Source organism: Hyla sarda, chromosome 7 (genome assembly GCF_029499605.1).
Source record: "Hyla sarda isolate aHylSar1 chromosome 7, aHylSar1.hap1, whole genome shotgun sequence".
NCBI lineage: Eukaryota > Metazoa > Chordata > Amphibia > Anura > Hylidae > Hyla > Hyla sarda.
The window spans coordinates 222,207,191-222,224,291 of record NC_079195.1 but is presented as its reverse complement, the minus strand read 5'-3'; the positions used below and the strand labels follow the sequence as shown (position 1 = coordinate 222,224,291).

General features: G+C 44.2%; 1 protein-coding gene and 1 non-coding gene across 9 annotated transcripts in view; both read left to right on the top strand.

Moving 5' to 3' along the window:
* SGIP1 (SH3GL interacting endocytic adaptor 1) overlaps positions 1-17,101 on the top strand; it is a 103,584-nt gene that overhangs the window by 11,985 nt on the left and 74,498 nt on the right. For all 8 annotated transcript variants that reach the window (XM_056532817.1, XM_056532815.1, XM_056532818.1 and 5 more), the window contains exons 2-3: positions 14,469-14,532; positions 16,495-16,519. In XM_056532817.1, coding sequence (XP_056388792.1) covers positions 14,469-14,532; positions 16,495-16,519 — 89 coding nt within the window. The remainder of the gene's footprint in view (positions 1-14,468; positions 14,533-16,494; positions 16,520-17,101) is intronic.
* On the top strand, positions 12,973-13,158 carry LOC130283536 (U2 spliceosomal RNA). Its single transcript, XR_008846728.1, has one exon. It is a non-coding gene; the product is annotated as a U2 spliceosomal RNA (small nuclear RNA).

Below are 17,101 nucleotides of genomic sequence, written 5' to 3'. Positions count from 1 at the left end.
GCAATGCAAATCTATGGGAGGGGGCGTCACGCCCCCTCCCATAGACTTGCATAGCGGGGGGTGACGTCACACGGGGGGGCGGAGACGTGACGTCACGATACTCCGGCTCCGTGGTCGGCACCCGGCAGTTTGTGAGCTGGCAGCGCGGCATGCAGCTCAAAGAGTTGGGTGCCGAATGCAAGATTGCGTGGGTCCCCAGTGGCGGGACCCCTGTGGTCAGACATCTTATCCCCTTTCCTTTGGAATAGGGGATAAGATGTCTTAGGGCTGGAGTACCCCTTTAAGCATTTTTTTTCTTAAATCTTAACTTCTCTAGGCCTATTTGGGACATTAAAGGGGTTCTCCCACCATTAACACAACTGGGACCCCCAATGATCATGAGAACAAGGTTCCGAAGCCCCCATGAGGATAAGTGGCGGTCAGACATGAGTTCTGCCACTCGATTCACTCGCAGTTGGACCAAACAAAAGATGGTACTGTACACGGCTATCTTTGGCAGTCCTATAAACTGTGAATGGAGAGGCAGCGAACATGTACATGTCGTTTAAATAGGGGCTTCAGGAATTCCAAACTTGAAATATTAGGGGGGGGGGGTGTTCCAAGTGATAGAACCCCTTAAAATCATACTTTTCAGTTTTTTATGTAACTTTTAAACCAGGGTTTCCAAACCAGTGTGTCTCCAGCTGTTGCAAAGCTTGCATGCTGGGAATTGTAGTTTTGCAACAGCTGGAGGCAACACAATTTTAATGCGTGAGTCCAGCATTTCTCTCCCGCCTTTTCTGCATTGATGAGGGCAGAGAGACGCAGTTCATGCATGAGTCGCATTTATCAGAAAAAAGCCTTCTGCATGGAACCCACTGGGTGTACAGTTTGCTTCAACAGCTACCACCTAATGTGACCTGCCTTATAACCAATTACAACTGTATCTTCATCTCCCCCCGTGTGTCACAGTTATTACTGTCCCCTCATCTCCCCCCGTGTCAGTTATTACTGTCCCCTCATCTCCCCCCGTGTCAGTTATTACTGTCCCCTCATCTCCCCCCGTGTCAGTTATTACTGTCCCCTCATCTCCCCCTGTGTCAGTTATTACTGTCCCCTCATCTCCCCCCGTGTCAGTTATTACTGTCCCCTCATCTCCCCCTGTGTCAGTTATTATTATCCCCTCATCTCCCCCCGTGTCAGTTATTACTGTCCCCTCATCTCCCCCCGTATCAGTTATTACTGTCCCCTCATCTCCCCCCGTGTCAGTTATTACTGTCCCCTCATCTCCCCCCGTGTCAGTTATTACTGTCCCCTCATCTCCCCCGTGTCAGTTATTACTGTCCCCTCATCTCCCCCCGTGTCAGTTATTACTGTCCCCTCATCTCCCCCCGTGTCAGTTATTACTGTCCCCTCATCTCCCCCCGTGTCAGTTATTACTGTCCCCTCATCTCCCCCTGTGTGTCAGTTATTACTGTCCCCTCATCTCCCCCTGTCATTTATTACTGTCCCCTCATCTCCCCCTGTGTGTCAGTTATTACTGTCCCCTCATCTCCCATGTTTCAGTTATTCCTGTCCCCTCATCTCCCCGTGTCAGTTATTACTGTCCCCTCATCTCTCCCTGTGTCACAGTTATTACTGTCCCCTCATCTCCCCCTGTGTCAGTTATTACTGTCCCCTCATCTCCCATGTTTCAGTTATTACTGTCCCCTCATCTCCCCCTGTGTCAGTTATTACTGTCCCCTCATCTCCCCATGTGTCACAGTTATTACTGTCCCCTCATCTCCCCCTGTGTCAGTTATTACTGTCCCCTCATCTCCCCCTGTGTCAGTTATTACTGTCCCCTCATCTCCCCGTGTTTCCTTTATTACTGTCCCTTCATCTCCCCCTGTGTCAGTTATTACTGTCCCTTCATCTCCCCATGTGTCACAGTTATTACTGTCCCCTCATCTCCCCATGTGTCACAGTTATTACTGTCCCCTCATCTCCCCATGTGTCACAGTTATTACTGTCCCCTCATCTACTCCTGTGTCAGTTATTACTGTCCCTCATCTCCCCCCGTGTGTCACATTTATTACTGTCCCCCATCTCCCACTAATGACAGTGACGCAGAGGGAGATGAAGGGACACATGACTGATCATATAACATCGGTCACATAACGTCCCACTGCGCAGTGACGTTATGTGATGTGCAGCATCCTGGCTACTATATATTTTTTTTTTTTTTTGCTGGCTTCTAGATTCTTAACAAATTTAAGATCCAATTTACAATTTTTGCATTAAAATCTTAACCCAATAACCAACCATTCAACCTGTGAATGACCTTAGACCCTCATTGTGCCGGACATCACATTTAAATTCTACATAGGGGTCATTTTAGCTCAATATGTAAAACCTGTTTACCAAGCATTAGAGGAAAAGCAGAGCTGGGCTGGCGAGCCGCCAACGTAACCGGAAAACATTCCTTATGTGATGTGGAATTAAATCCACTTTCTTAATCAGTGACTGCGGCTCTAATGAAGAATTTTATTATAGAGGCCGCTCTCGTGCCCAGGTCCAGTTATTGGCATCAAAAACTCATTACCTTGGGGCGACGCATACCTGGTTTTTATTACTAGTTTATTGTTAGCTGAATTTTAGGTCTTTTTCCTTTTAGGGCAGTGTTCTCTAACTTTGTGCTGACCAGCTGCGCCAGAACTACAGCTCCCATCGTGCCATGATGGGAGTTGTTGTTTTACAACGAGCCGGAGAGCCACATGTTGGGGAACATTGCATTAGGACAGAGCCCTGATCTTAGTTTTGTGGTCGCTTAGCCTTAAAGAAACAATAAACCTAGAAATGAATAATACAAGTAAACAGGATAATCGTGCCCCTGCTATGTATGCAGCATTTTGTGTGCATTCTAAAACTTGTAGAAATTCTACAGAGGGGTTAATTTAAAACGTACCTCTCATCAAAAAAACTTTTGATATATTATAGATTAATGGATGCAGAATAACTTTACAATTGCATGTTATTAAAAAAATATGCTTCTTTCTATTTAATTTTCCACTTTGAAGAAATGACCACTAGGGGTCTCCCTACCAGTCCTGGCAGCAAACATTTCAGACTCATGCTGGAGTCCTAAACACTACGAGCTGCCAGTCTGCTTTGTTCACAAAGGAGAACACTCAGAGCTGCCAGCCTGCTTTGTTCACAGCCTGTTTGGCTGTGAACAAAGCAGACTGGCAGCTCTGAGTGTTTAGGACTTCAGCATGAGTCAGAAATGCTTGCTGACAGGACTGATCGGGAAAAATACAATAGAAAGAAGCATATTTTTCATTAACATGCTATTGGAAAGTTATTCAACATTCATTAATCTAAAATATATCAAAAGTTTATTTGATGAGAGGTACCCTTTAACTTGCAGGGCTTAGCCAGGTGGATGGAGTTTGAGATACGGCAGAGGGGAGAGGCTCCTGCTGCAGCCAGTTGTTTTACAAAGAGAAACAGTACAGTAAGGGAGAGGAGGAGGGGACATGGCTGATCTCCTGGGGCACAGGCAAGATTTATTTAGCAAAACTACAACTCCCAGCATGCCCAGACAGCCGAGGCAGTCCACGCATGTTGGGAGTTGTAGTTTTGCAACATCTGGGAGGTCCACAGTTTGGAGATGAACTAAATTAGGAATGAAGCAGCGAAAAGAATTCAGGTTAGAGCTACCTGATGGGTTGCACTATGTATTCGTCATACAGCCAACATGCAAAGTCACACAACCAAACAAAATGTATGCAGTGTTTCTGCGACTTGCTGTTGTTGTGCATCCGTTTTAGGCTAGGGCTTTACACCAACTATGGCCACTACAGGCCAGAATGACTCGAGGTGGAGCTTATCCAGGTGGGTAGAAACAAGACAGAGGGGAGAGGCTCCTTCTGCAGCCAGTTGTCTTACAGCCAGATACAGTACAGTAAGAAAGAGGAGGAGATGAAGTGGCAAATCTTCTGAGGGCACAGACAAGATTTCTTTTGCATAACTACAACTACCAGCATACCCGGACAGCATGTTTAGTGTTATTTTTAGGTTTACTTTTAAATGGCTGGAATTCTGCTATTTCCTTCAAATTCCGTTCTGCAAATCTTCCTGCAGCATTTCTACAGTTTTGCATAGTTTGAGCGGTGTTTCAGCAGATTTTTTGTGTGCCGAAATTTAAAGCCCCGTTTGAGTTCAAAGGGATACCGCCGGGGAATTCTACAAAATTAAAGACAGGTCTTATATTTGTGCGGAATTTCCACTATGTAAATCGGAAGGTGGAATCCCCATTGAACATATAAGGCCTTATTACTAAGGCTTTTCCGGGTAGATTTTGTACGTTTTTTGTGTAGCATGTGTTGTGCGCCAGAATTTCCAACAGTAAATCAGCCCTACTAATTCTCCACTTTACTTTTACCCTACAAAGGAGGCCTGGTCATCAGGGAAAGGGACTTATCTCCAAAAAAAAAAATGTAATGTTTCCACATAAAATCTGGTGGATTTGAGCTATGGAAAACCTGGCAGCTCAGAGCAAGTATAAAAAGAGCAAAACTTTGGGAAAATGACCAAATACTATAGTAAATACCCAGGAAGAATACCTGTAAAAACCAACAACAAAAAAAAAACACACTTCACTCTAAATAAATTAGGCCCAATGTGCTTTAAATTTTGTGGAATTTCTGAGCAGAATTCCGCGTGGAAATTCCGCTGTGTCTATTCACACGGCTGAATTTCCGCTTGCTGAATTCTGCCTCAAATTAAAGCCCATAGACTTCTATAGGATTCTGAACTCCCATTCACACGGTAGAATTTTCATTTACGGAATTCCACCTCAAATTAAAGCCCATAGACTACTATGGGACTCAGCACTCCCATTCAACCTTCTGAATTTCTGCATGCGGAAATTAAGAAGTGTGAATGGGAACGCAGAATCCCATAGACGTCTATAGGCTTTAATTTGAGGCGGAATTCCGCTAACGGAAATACTGCCGTGTGAATAGACCCTTAGTCTGTCATCTATCTCCTCTGAGTCTTAAAGGGGTACTCCGGTAAAAAACATTTTTTTTTTTTTTTTTAAATCAACTGGTACCAGAAAGTTAAACAAATTTGTAAATGACTTCTATTAAAAAATCTTAATCATTCCAGTACTTATTAGCTACTGAATATTACAGAGGAAATTCTTTTTCTTTTTGGAACACAGAGCTCTCTGCTGACATCACGAGCACAGTGCTCTCTGCTGACATCTCTGTCCATTTTAAGAACTGTCCTGAGTAGGAGAAAGCCCCCATAGCAAACATATGCTGCTCTGGACAGTTACTAAAATGGACAGAGATGTCAGCAGAGAGCACTGTGCTCGTGATGTCAGCAGAGAGCACTGTGTTCCAAAAAGAAAAGAATTTCATCTGTAGTATTCAGCAGCTAATAAGTACTGGAAGGATTAAGATTTTTTAATAGAAGTAATTTACAAATCTGTTTAACTTTCTGGCACCAGTTGATTTAAAAAATCACCTCTAGCACCGCCAGCACTCGCTGTGTTAAACCTGAAGAAATAAGGATTCATAAACCACATAATAAAAATATATTCGCCAGAACTTCTCGCCATCAATACCCTCTTCAAAAGATGTCTTAGCCTTTTTTTTTTGTCTTTTTTTTTTTTTTTTCTAAGCGTTCCCAGTTACCATGGCAATAATTCAAGGTCGTCTTTTGTGCGGTTCATACAGTAGTATCAGCGGGATGATGGGCGGATACGCTGTGATGTACAGGAATCGCACATTGTGACAGATTCATGAAAGGTTTTGCGAATAAATAAATCCCGGCTGCAAAGGATACATTTAGTTCCCCAGATTTACTGTATCGGGCGAGTTAGGGATTGTTTTTTTTTGGTTTTTTTCTCCTCTTTTTTTGTGTTTGGAGGATCTGAGCGATGTCTGCACTCAGGGCGCAGCGGGTGTATGGGGGTTTGATTTAGAGAATTAATAATGAGGACATCTCTGAGTGTGTCGGGATATTTGTCCTGGATATGTTTTGTTTTATTACGGTATTTTAATGTCTTTTTAATCTAGACTATTCACTTTTATGTTGATTTCACTTATTTTTAGCTCCTTTATAGCAGTGTTTCCCGACCAGGGTGCCTCCAGCTGTTGCAAAACTACAACTCCCAGCATGCCAGGACAGCCAACGGCTGTCCGGACATGCTGGGAGTTGTAGTTTTGCAACAGCTGGAGGCACCCTGCTTGGGAAATACCGCCTTATAGTCATGGCCGCAGTAAGCTGCTGTTGGCAAATCTTATTATTGGTTTTATGCGGGTCAGCAAAATGCTTCGTAATATAAGAAATGTGCCTTAAAAAAAATCTAACGCCCCTTGTTCCACAAAATGAAAACATGCACATTTTTTAGCAAAATGAGGCTTTCGCAAAAAAAAAAAAAAAAAAAATGGTGCCGGAAAACTGCAGTGCAAGCCTTGATAAATTCTTCGACATATCACTTTGATTCCATCCACTGACAGCTATCGGAGATCCTTTCTGTGTACAAATGACGAAGCTTGCACCACTGTCTGAAAAGCATGCACTTTATTTCAGATTTTGGCGCCAGTCACAATAAGTTACTCCTAATAACTTTACACTCCCAAAAAGGTAACCATAAGGCTTGTCTATAGGTTGGCTTACACCTTCTATAGTCAGCTGAGCGCTCATTTGGCCTATAGCTATTCATCTCGTTCTCTCTGTACACAGCCATGTATGAGATTATAAGCCGCTGCCAGACACCTTTGTCCCTTTCCAGTCCTCTCTAACAGTTGCTTGTATTACTTGAGATCAAAAGGACTGGGCACTGAAATTTGGCATGTTTGATCCTTCTCATGGTCTGATGGGAGAGTGTCAGGATTGATGGCAAGTTTAACCCAATTTACTACTATGTGTACGAGCACCTTAAAGGGGTACTCCGGTGAAAACCTTTTTTCTTTTAAATCGACTGGTGGCAGAAAGTTAAACATCTTTGTAAATTACTTCTATTAAAAAAAAAATCTTAATCCTTCCAGTACTTATTAGCTGCTGAATGCTACAGAGGAAATTCCTTTCTTTTTGGAACACTGATGATGTCACGAGCACAGTGCTCTCTGCGGACATCTCTGTCCATTTTAGCAACCATGCCTAGCAGATGTATGCTAAGGGCAGTATGGTGGCTCAGTGGTTAGCACTGCTGCCTTGCAGTGCTGGGGACTTGGGTTCAAATCCCACTAAGGACAAAAATAAATAAAGCATTATTATTATTATACTAACGTCAGCAGAGAGCACTGTGCTCGTGATCATCATCAGAGAGCATTCCAAAAAGAAAAGAATTTCCTCTGTAGTATTCAGCAGCTAATAAGTACAGGAAGGATTAAGATTTTTTAATAGAAGTAATTTACAAATATGTTTAACTTCCTGCCGCCAGTTGATTTAAAAGAAAAAAGGTTTTCACCGGAGTACCCCTTTAAAGGGGTACTCAGGTGGAAAACATTTTTTTTTTAAATCAACTGGTGCCAGAAAGTTAAAGGGGTATTCCAGGCCAAAACTTTTTTTTTATATATATATAAACTGGCTCCGGAAAGTTAAACAGATTTGTGAATTACTTCTATTAAAAAATCTTAATCCTTCCAATAGTTATTAGCTTCTGAAGTTGAGTTGCTGTTGCCTTCTGATGACTCATGTCCCAGGAGCTGTGCAGCTCCTATGGGGATATTTTCCCATCATGCACAGCTCCCGGGACGTGACATCATCATTGAGCAGTTAGACAGAAAACTTCAGAAGCTAATAACTATTGGAAGGATTGAGATTTTTTAATAGAAGTAATTTACAAATCTGTTTAACTTTCCGGAGCCAGTTGATATATAAAAAAAAAGTTTTTGCCTGGAATACCCCTTCAAACAGTTTTGTAAATTACTTCTATTAAAAAAAAAAAAATCTTTACCCTTCCAGTACTTTTTAGCAGCTGTATGCTTTAGAGGAAATTCTTTTCTTTTTGAATTTCTTTTTTGTCTTTTCCACAGTGCTCTCTGCTGACACCTGATGCCCGTATCAGGAACTGTCCAGAGCAGGAGAAAATCCCCATAGCAAACCTATGCTGCTCTGGACAGTTCCTGACATGGACAGAGGTGTCAGCAGAGAGCACTGTGGACAAAACAATAAAGAAATTCAAAAAGAAAAAAATTTCCTCAGTAGCATACAGTTGCTTACAAGTACTGGAAGGGTGAAGATTTTTTAACAGAAGTAATTTACAAATCTGTTCAACTTTCTGGCACCAGTTGATTAAAAAAGTGTTTTCCACCGGAATACCCCTTTAATGTGTATTATTATTCTGCAACCCAGGTGTCTCGTATATCTGGCCAACACAGTGAGGTCAACTATGATGGGCCATTTACAATTTTTTTTTTTAGCCGTCTCCTGTTAACTCCGCTGCAGAACATCAAGTCCGGTACCTGCAGATTAATCCAGCTAAAATATTGATGAAGGTGTTGGCTTACCTGGCAGGTAACATGGAGGCTGCTCATGTTACCTGCATCAATACCTGCATCACTTTCTCTGGATATTACTGCAGTATCTGTGTTAGTTTAAAGGGGAAGTAAAAATAATAATAGTAATTCAAATATATGTATGTGTGTGTATGTGTAATATATATATATATATATATATATATATATATATATATATATATATATATATATTTCAGTAACATATTCTGCAGTGCTGTACAAAGCTTGTTATCTGTCAAATAGGTCTATGTTCCTTTTGGGGCTCGCAATCTAAATCGACCTATCAGTATGTTTTGCAGTGTGGGAGGAAACTGGAGTAGCCGAAGGAAACTCATGCAAGCAAGAGGAGAACATACAAACTCTTTTCAGATGTTCTCCTTGGTGGGATTTAAACACAAGACGCCAGCACTGCAAGGCAACAATGCTAAAATGCTAACCATTGCCTATGTACCGTACAACTTAAAGGGGTACTCCAGCGCTTAGACATCTTATCCCCTATCCAAAGGATAGGGGATAAGATGCCTGATCGTGGGGGTCCCGCCGCTGGGGACCCCCGGTATCTCTACTGCAGCACCCACCTCAACGGCTTCTGGCAATGGTGGAGGCTTCGGATCCCGATCCCAGTCCCGATCACGACTCTGCCCCCGTGTGATGTCACGCTCCACCCCCTCAATGCAAGTCTATGGGAGGGGGCGTGACGGCCGTCACGCCCCCTCCCATAGGCTTGCATTGAGGGGGTGGAGCGTGACATCACACAGGGGCGGAGCCATGACATCACAACGCTAAGGCCCCGTGATCGACAGTAATCAGACCCGGAGCGAACACGCTCAGGGGACTGAACGGGGTGTGGCGTGCAAGATCACGGGGGTCCCCAGCGGCGGGACCCCCGCGATCAGGCATCTTATCCCCTATCCTTTGGATAGGGGATAAGATGTCTAAGAGCCGGAGTACCCCTTTAAGGTAGGGTCACAAGTAGCGCATCCTCAGCATATTTGCTGATGAAAGTCACTAGAGTGAGCTCCCTGTTGTGCTCTGCGTGTCTGCTCGTAGCAGCAAACCGCCGCTACTACGAGCAGACACACAGGAATCTGAGACTCTGTAGTAAACTGTGCGCGCATGCGCAGTTTACTCTGACATCGCTGCCGCTCTCGGCCTAGCTGTGGGAGCAGATGGAGCGACCGTGATGTCTGTGAGTAAACTGCGCACGCAGTATACCACAGACTCGCAGATCCCTCTGTGCCTGCTAGTAGTAGCGGCGGTTTGCTGCTACAATCAGCCATGCAGGGCACAGCAAGGAGCTCACTCTAGTGACGGTCATCGGCGCATCCGCAGCGTGAAATATGCTGCAGATGCTCTGCGTGTGACCCTACCCCAATTGAAAAAAAAGGGCATTATGGGAGTTGTAGTTTTGCATCAGCTGGAGAGCCAATAGTTGGGGAACATTTGAGCAAGGTTGTTTCATTTTAATTTTAAAGCAGCACTCCGGGAATGTATTTATTTTTTGCTTTTATAATGCAACATAGGCTATAACTAGAGAATAATGTAGAGCTTCTTGTGTATGCCTTGTGCCTACCTGTTTCAGCTTATGTGGCAGGCATGGGGTTTTCAACCATTGGGGGGGTATTTATCAATTTTACCTGTTGTCCGTTTCTTTTTACCCGTTTTTTTTTTTTTTTTTACTTTGGTTTTTACAGACATGCGCCAAATTTATCAAGTGGTGCATGTCCTTTAGTAATTTTGGCGCAAATGCGAAATTCAGCTGTGGACAGTGCCTTTTACATAGAAATAGCCACCACATAGGACAGCCTCTTTTACCCGTAAAGAGCAGCCATTGCCGAGTGTCTCCTGCAGCTGCTCAGCAATTGCCGTGAGTGTTTTTTTTCAGGGGTTTTGTAGCTACCTAGTCAGATGGAGTGGACAAGTGAATGATTGTGGAAAGATGCGATCGTGTTAAAAGCACCAACCTTTTTAATAGTAGAATTGAGCCTTACCACATTCTCCCCTTGGTATGTGTGTTTTCAATGTCAGAATATTGTTGTTGTGATTTGTGTCAAACATGCGCCATATACCACCAATTTAGCGCCAAAGAACAATTGACACAATTGATAAATTACTGACCACTGCAAAAATCATACACAGGACCATCAAAGTCCAAGCAAGTTTACAATTTGACAGAGGAGAGAATGCACCAAACATTGGTGCAAAAAGACACTGCCCCAAACAAATGCGCCAAAGAAATGCAATAAAATACACACAAATCTGTTGATAAATACCCCCCATACTGCTTTATAATGTTCACTGAAATATGTTTCCAATGCTGCTTACATAAAATCCTCTGGCTTTGCAGAGAGAGAGAGGGTGGAGTCTCATCACTGCTGGTCAGCTAATTAGACCAACCTAATCAGGCTGCTCTAGTCCAGCCAGGTGAGACTCAGAAGTGGGTAGGTGTCAGTTCACACTACAAGCATTTTTAAATTAGGTTTCTTATTTAAAGTGCGGTTTTTGTATAAATATTGTCATGAAGATAAAGTGTGTAGCCTGTGATCACAATTGAGGTCTGCGGGGCCCCATACTCAGCAGCTGCAGCATGTCCTGTGTGATCTGACTTCTTTCTGTCATAGACTTAAAAGGGTACTCCGGTATTTTTTGTTTTCTTTTTTTTAAATCAACTGATGCCAGAAAGTTAAGCAGATTTGTAAATTACCTATATTAAAAAAAAAAAAAAATCTTTATCCTTCCAGTACTTATTAGTGGCTGTATACTACAGAAGTTCTTTTCTTTTTGGATTTTTTTTTTTATCACTACCACAGTGCTCTCTGCTGACACCTCTGTCCATGTCAGGAACTGTCCAGAGCAGGAGAAAATCCCCATAGCAAACATATGCTACTCTGGACAGTCCCTGACATGGACAGAGGTGTCAGCAGAGAGCACTGTGGTCGTGATAGGAAAGAAATCAAAAAAGAAAAGAACTTCCTCTGTAGTATACAGCCACTAATAAGTACTGGAAGGATTAAGATTTTTTTTTAATAGAAGTAATTTACAAGTCTGTTTAAATTTCTTGCATCAGTTGATCAGTTGATGCCCTGATGAGGGCAGGCTGCGCGCGGGGGGGGTTTCGTGATGTCATGGCCACGCCCCCTCATGACTTCAAGCCACCCCCCTCAATGCAAGTGCAGTCGCCACGCCCCTCCCATAGACTTGCATTGAGGGAGCGTGGCATGACGTCACGACCCTCGCACCCAGCCTTCGGAACAAAATTTTGTGTAGGGGACTAGACTAAACCACTTTATATAAATATTAAATATATTAGATCTTCAGAGGTTTCAATGACTCTATTTGTTTTCCCCTCAGTTTTTGTGATATTTCCGCCCTTGTCTCCTGTATTCGGTAATGTGCCATCTGTTTTTGAGTGAGAGGTCGGGCACCATTGATTTTCTGTGTGGCATGTGCTCAGCTGTGAGGGACAGAAGATATATTAACGTAAAGAAAATATTTGCCTTCCTGCTGGTCCTAATGCCTGTCCCCTGGGCCCAGGCCGCAGATCAGCGTCTCCCTACCCTACGCTCTGCAGCTGAGCCCTGTATCCCTGAATGCTCTGCTGAGATCAGCCGAACAATTAGCATATGCAAATGTGTGGGTGAGATTCCACAGAGGTATTAAATAAGTAAAATACACATGATAAAAAAACAAAAATAATATTAATTATAGTAATGATAATAAAAAATAATACAAATAAAAAAATTAAACTTTCATTAATTCCTTATGCTTATGTAGATTTTCTGACTGGTGAAGGTTGCTGTATGGCAAATGGACGAGTGTTGCGGCAGTGTTGGGGGGGGTGCGCTTACATGGAACAACAAATGAAATACATTAAAGGAGTAGTCCAGTGGTGAACAACTTATCCCCTATCCTAAGGATAGGGGATAAGTTTGAGATTGCGGGGGGTCCGACCGCTTGGGCCCCCTGCGATCTCCTGTACGGAGCCCCGACAGCCCGCGGGAAGGGGGTGTGTCGACCTCCGCACGAAGCGGCGGCCGACACGCCCCCTAAATACAATTCTATAACAGAGCTGAAGCGCTGCCTTCGGCAATCTCCGGCTCTGCCATAGCGATGTATTGAGGGGGCGTGTCGGCCGCCGCTTCGTGCGGAGGTCGACACCCGCTATCTGGCCGGAGAGCCTGGCCCCCGTACAGAGAGATCGCGGGGGGTTTGACCGCTGGGGCCCCCTGCGATCTCTCTGTACGGGGGCCAGGCTCTCCGGCCAGATAGCGGGTGTCTACCTTCGCACAAAGTGGCGGCTGACACGCCCCCTCAATACAGCGCTATGGCAGAGCAGGAGATTGCCGAAATCAGCGCTTCGGCTCTGCCATAGAGTTGTATTGAGGGGGCGTGTCCTTAGGATAGGGGATACGTTTTTCACCACTGGACTACCCCTTTAAGAAAAAGGTTCAAAGAAGTATCGCACTCACCCAAAATCTCTTCTCGGCCTTTTGGCTAAGATCAAGTGTAGTATCTGTTCTTATCAGTTTATGCCGGTGACCCAAAGTGCCGGTATTGAGCTGGTGGGGATGGGTGCTGCATGGTAGGGGGCAGGTGTACCAGGGCGTTCCGGGGCTGGTTCTGAGGAATCAGCTCGAGGGCTGCCCCGATGTTACCTCCTTCCTCCGGGTCTCGCCATGAGGTTGGGGGGTGTAGAGCCGAGGTACTTCTGTGCCTCGGGGAGTGGTGACCCTGAGGTGCCGAAACTCACTGGGTGTTAACTCACTGAGTGAAAGCACTGCCCCATTACTCTTCACCTTTGGCACTCACCCTTGGTATCCCGGCCTTCTGGCTAGGATCAGGGCAATTTTTATAGATCCGGCCGGATGACCGGGCAGTATATCTGCACTCATTCACTTGTTAGGATGCGGTAGCCCTTCTGGGTGTCCCTCCTGGTGGTCTAGGGGAGGTGTGTGTGGCCATTAGGTTCCTCATCTCCTACAACCCCTGGGCATCTTGGCTTTGGTCAAGATGCCACCAGTATACGGCTCCTCGGCTGATAACTTGGTTAACGCCTAGGTTGAAGCCAGGAGCATTTTATGCACCTTAGTAGCTTCGGCGTAAAGGGGCATCGAACCTGGATCCTTGCAGGTGCCTTTTTTGGCCCGGAGGTGAAGGGTAAGGCTTATTGGGGGGCCTCTTTCCTATAGGAGAAGGGCTTAGCGATAGACCGCATCCTTTGTGCACTTTTTTTTTTGTGTGACACGTTTGCACTTTTTCTTGCACTTTGGGTGATAGAGAGCATTTGCCTCGGCTCTTAAAAAAAAAAAAAAATCGCACTCACCCAAAATATGTCGGCTAAAAAAAAACTTTATTTCATGATATACATGAGGAGTAAGGATTCGGGTCGGGAAGAAGAGACAAGAGCTCCGCTGATACTAGGGAATATAGTATTAGGTCAACAGGAAGCCAGCAGAATTCAGAATGCAGCTCTAAATATATAAAATAATTTGACATTATAATCCAGTATAACTGGCCAGTAACGATAAATAAAAGCAAAGTATAGATCAGTGGTTTTCAACCTGCGGACCTCCAGATGTTGCAAAACTACAACTCCCAGCATGCCCGGACAGCCGTTGGCTGTCCGGGCATGCTGGGAGTTGTAGTTTTGCAACATCTGGAGGTCCGCAGGTTGGAGACCACTGGTATGGATTATGGTATAGTACAGATGTCCCGTCTCCTCCAACCTCTTAGAGCCGCAATGTTGTGGCCTCTTGACCCAAGTGACCGACACCCTGATCCCATCCGGTCTGTCGCAGATGTGTGTAACAATCCGATCGATATTCTGACAACAGTCCCTCATGATCGACCTTAATAGCAGATTGCTAAATTATCATGGTTCTGATAACCTGCTGATCGCTTTAATGAAGTATTAGATTCAATTTGAATATATAATTTGTTTACTATTATTTTTTTTTGTTTATTTTATAGGATTGAAAAAACGTACCAGGAAGGCATTTGGAATACGGAAGAAAGAAAAGGACACTGATTCCACGTAAGTCTTCTCTGGCAGTTTGTAGCTTCTCCCGCTTATCTACATGTTTGTGAACAAAAGTAACATGGCCCATACTGGCCCGATAGATGACAAGCTGGTTGTGCAAATTTTCCATTATTAGAGAATGACTCAATGAAGAGGGAAAGTCCCATAGCTGGAAATGGGTGAAAAAGATTGGCTTCTTCTGACTGGATTTGGGGCTTGGGTCTCCATGCAACCCTGGATTTTTTAGAACCCAATATGCATAAAAGCAACAACGGAGACAAGTTTTGACCGATTGGTACAGTGTTTACCAAACAGTGTGTCTCCAGCTGTTGCAAAACTACAACTCCCTGCATGCACGGACAGACTTCAGCTCTCCGGGCATGCTGGAAGTTTTAGTTTTGCAACAGCTGGAGGCACACTTTTAGGAAACACTGGGTTGGGGTCTTAGTGCTGAGACCCTCAACAATCAGAAGAACAAGTGGGTAGAAGTGTGCTGTAGGACACTTCACATACCCGCCTTGCATTCATCTCCATCCGGCGGTCCTGTGGGGCCGTTTAGAGTAACTGGATGAAGATCTCTGCAACCCGGGGAGTGAAGTGCGCAATAGCTGACTTCTTCCCCACTTGTGTGACTGATAGGTGCAGAGACTACAACCGATTAAAATTTCTGACATGTCAAAAAAAAATAAAAAATTTTATGACTAGGGGTACTCCAGTGGAAAACATTAATCCTTCCAGTACATATTAGCTGCTGTATGCTCCACAGGAAGTTGTGTATTTCTATTCTGTCTGACCACAATGCTCTCTGCTTACATCTCTGTCCATGTCAGGAACTGTCCAGAGCAGGAGAGGTTTGCTATGGGGATTTGCTCCTACTCTGGACAGTTCCTGACGTGGACAGAGGTGTCAGCAGAGAGCACTGTGGTCAGACAGAAAAGAAATACACAACTTCCTGTGGAGCATACAGCAGCTGATAAGTACTGGAAGGATTAAGATTTTTAAATAGAAGTAAATTACAAATCTCAAAAAAAAAAAAAAAATTTTTTTCCACCGGAGTACCCCTTTAAGATGTTTAAAGGGAAGAAATAAAAACCGCCTAATATGGTGCTATCCACCAGTTGAGTAATAATACTGACACAGCGCGTTTCTGGGCATAGGAGCCCCTTCGTCAGGTGTACTGGCGTGCATACATTTTGCAAGCTTGTAGAATGTATGCACACCAGTACACCTGATGAAAGGGCTCCTATGCCCAGAAACACGTTGTGTGGGATTCTATAGTAAAAACTGTATTGTTGATACTAAGTATCACTGTCCAACTGGTGGATCACTCCATATTAGTCGGTTTTTACATCTTCCCTCTAGACATCTGCATCACTCAGCCGGCAAGTCTCTTCGCCGATATCCGGAAAGCTGCACCACCTGCTTTCTGCCTACATAGTGGTTGTGTCAGATACGCAACCACAAAAAGGTTAACTCACCTCTGTGTGGGTCTCCCCTTATCTCCTATTTGTGTAAGTGTATATTGCCCTATAAGGAGCTCTGCTTCTTTTTTCCTATAGACATATAGTACTTTTTTAAGATCATCACAAGTCATCTGCAACTTTTTTTCTTAGTGAAAGATTGAGGTCCCATAATTTTAGTGTCCAAAACCCCCCAAAACATAAATTTGTGCCCCAAAATGTTGGGAAGTCTTAGTGGACTCTGTTCACATCTACAGGGGATCCTCTGTGACAGATTCTGTCAAGTATATAGTACTGCAAGCAGTTCTGTTGTTTCCTGTTAAAGGTGGGCGTTGTGGTTCCTCTGATGTGAACAGAGCCTGAATGACTGACTGAATCCTCTTTGTTCCCAGTACCAGACATGAGTTCTAGGGACTCTCCAGTCTGTGTTTATAGGAGTGTTTGTCATGAAATCCTCTTCCTCATTTGTACCTATTACTTCTGCTGTATAATATTCTCCTTTCTTTCCTTCCTGTAGGGGATCACCGGACAGAGACAACAGTGTAAGTTGTCCTCTTATTTATCCTTATTGTGCTATTGTCTTTTTTTTTCTTTTCTTTTTTCAAATTTTTTTTTTTTATTAAAGAATTTTTCATTAAAACAGATATCTAATTCTTAAAGGGGTATTCCGCCCCTAGACATCTTATCCCCTTTCCCCGCAATCTCGGCTGCGGCACCCCAGACATCCGGTGCATGGAGCGAACTTTGCTCCGTGCTGGATGACTGGCGATGCGGGGCAGAGGCTCGTGATATCCGCGCGCCGCTTGTTACGTCATGGTCATGCCCCCTCAATGCAAGTCTATGGGAGGGGGCGTGACATCTGTCACGCCCCCTCCCATAGTCTTGCATTGAGGGGGCATGGGCGTGACATCACGAGCGTGGCGTGATGTCACGAGCCTCCAGTGCTGCACCCGACTCTCTAAACAAACGCCGGGTGCAGCAGGGAGATCGTGGGGGTCTCCAGCAGCAGGATCCCCGCGATCAGACATCTTATACCTTATCCTTTGGATATGAGAAATGATGTCTAGGGGCGGAGTACTCCTTCAAATGTCCACCAAATCTGTCTTTATACTTTACACACAAAA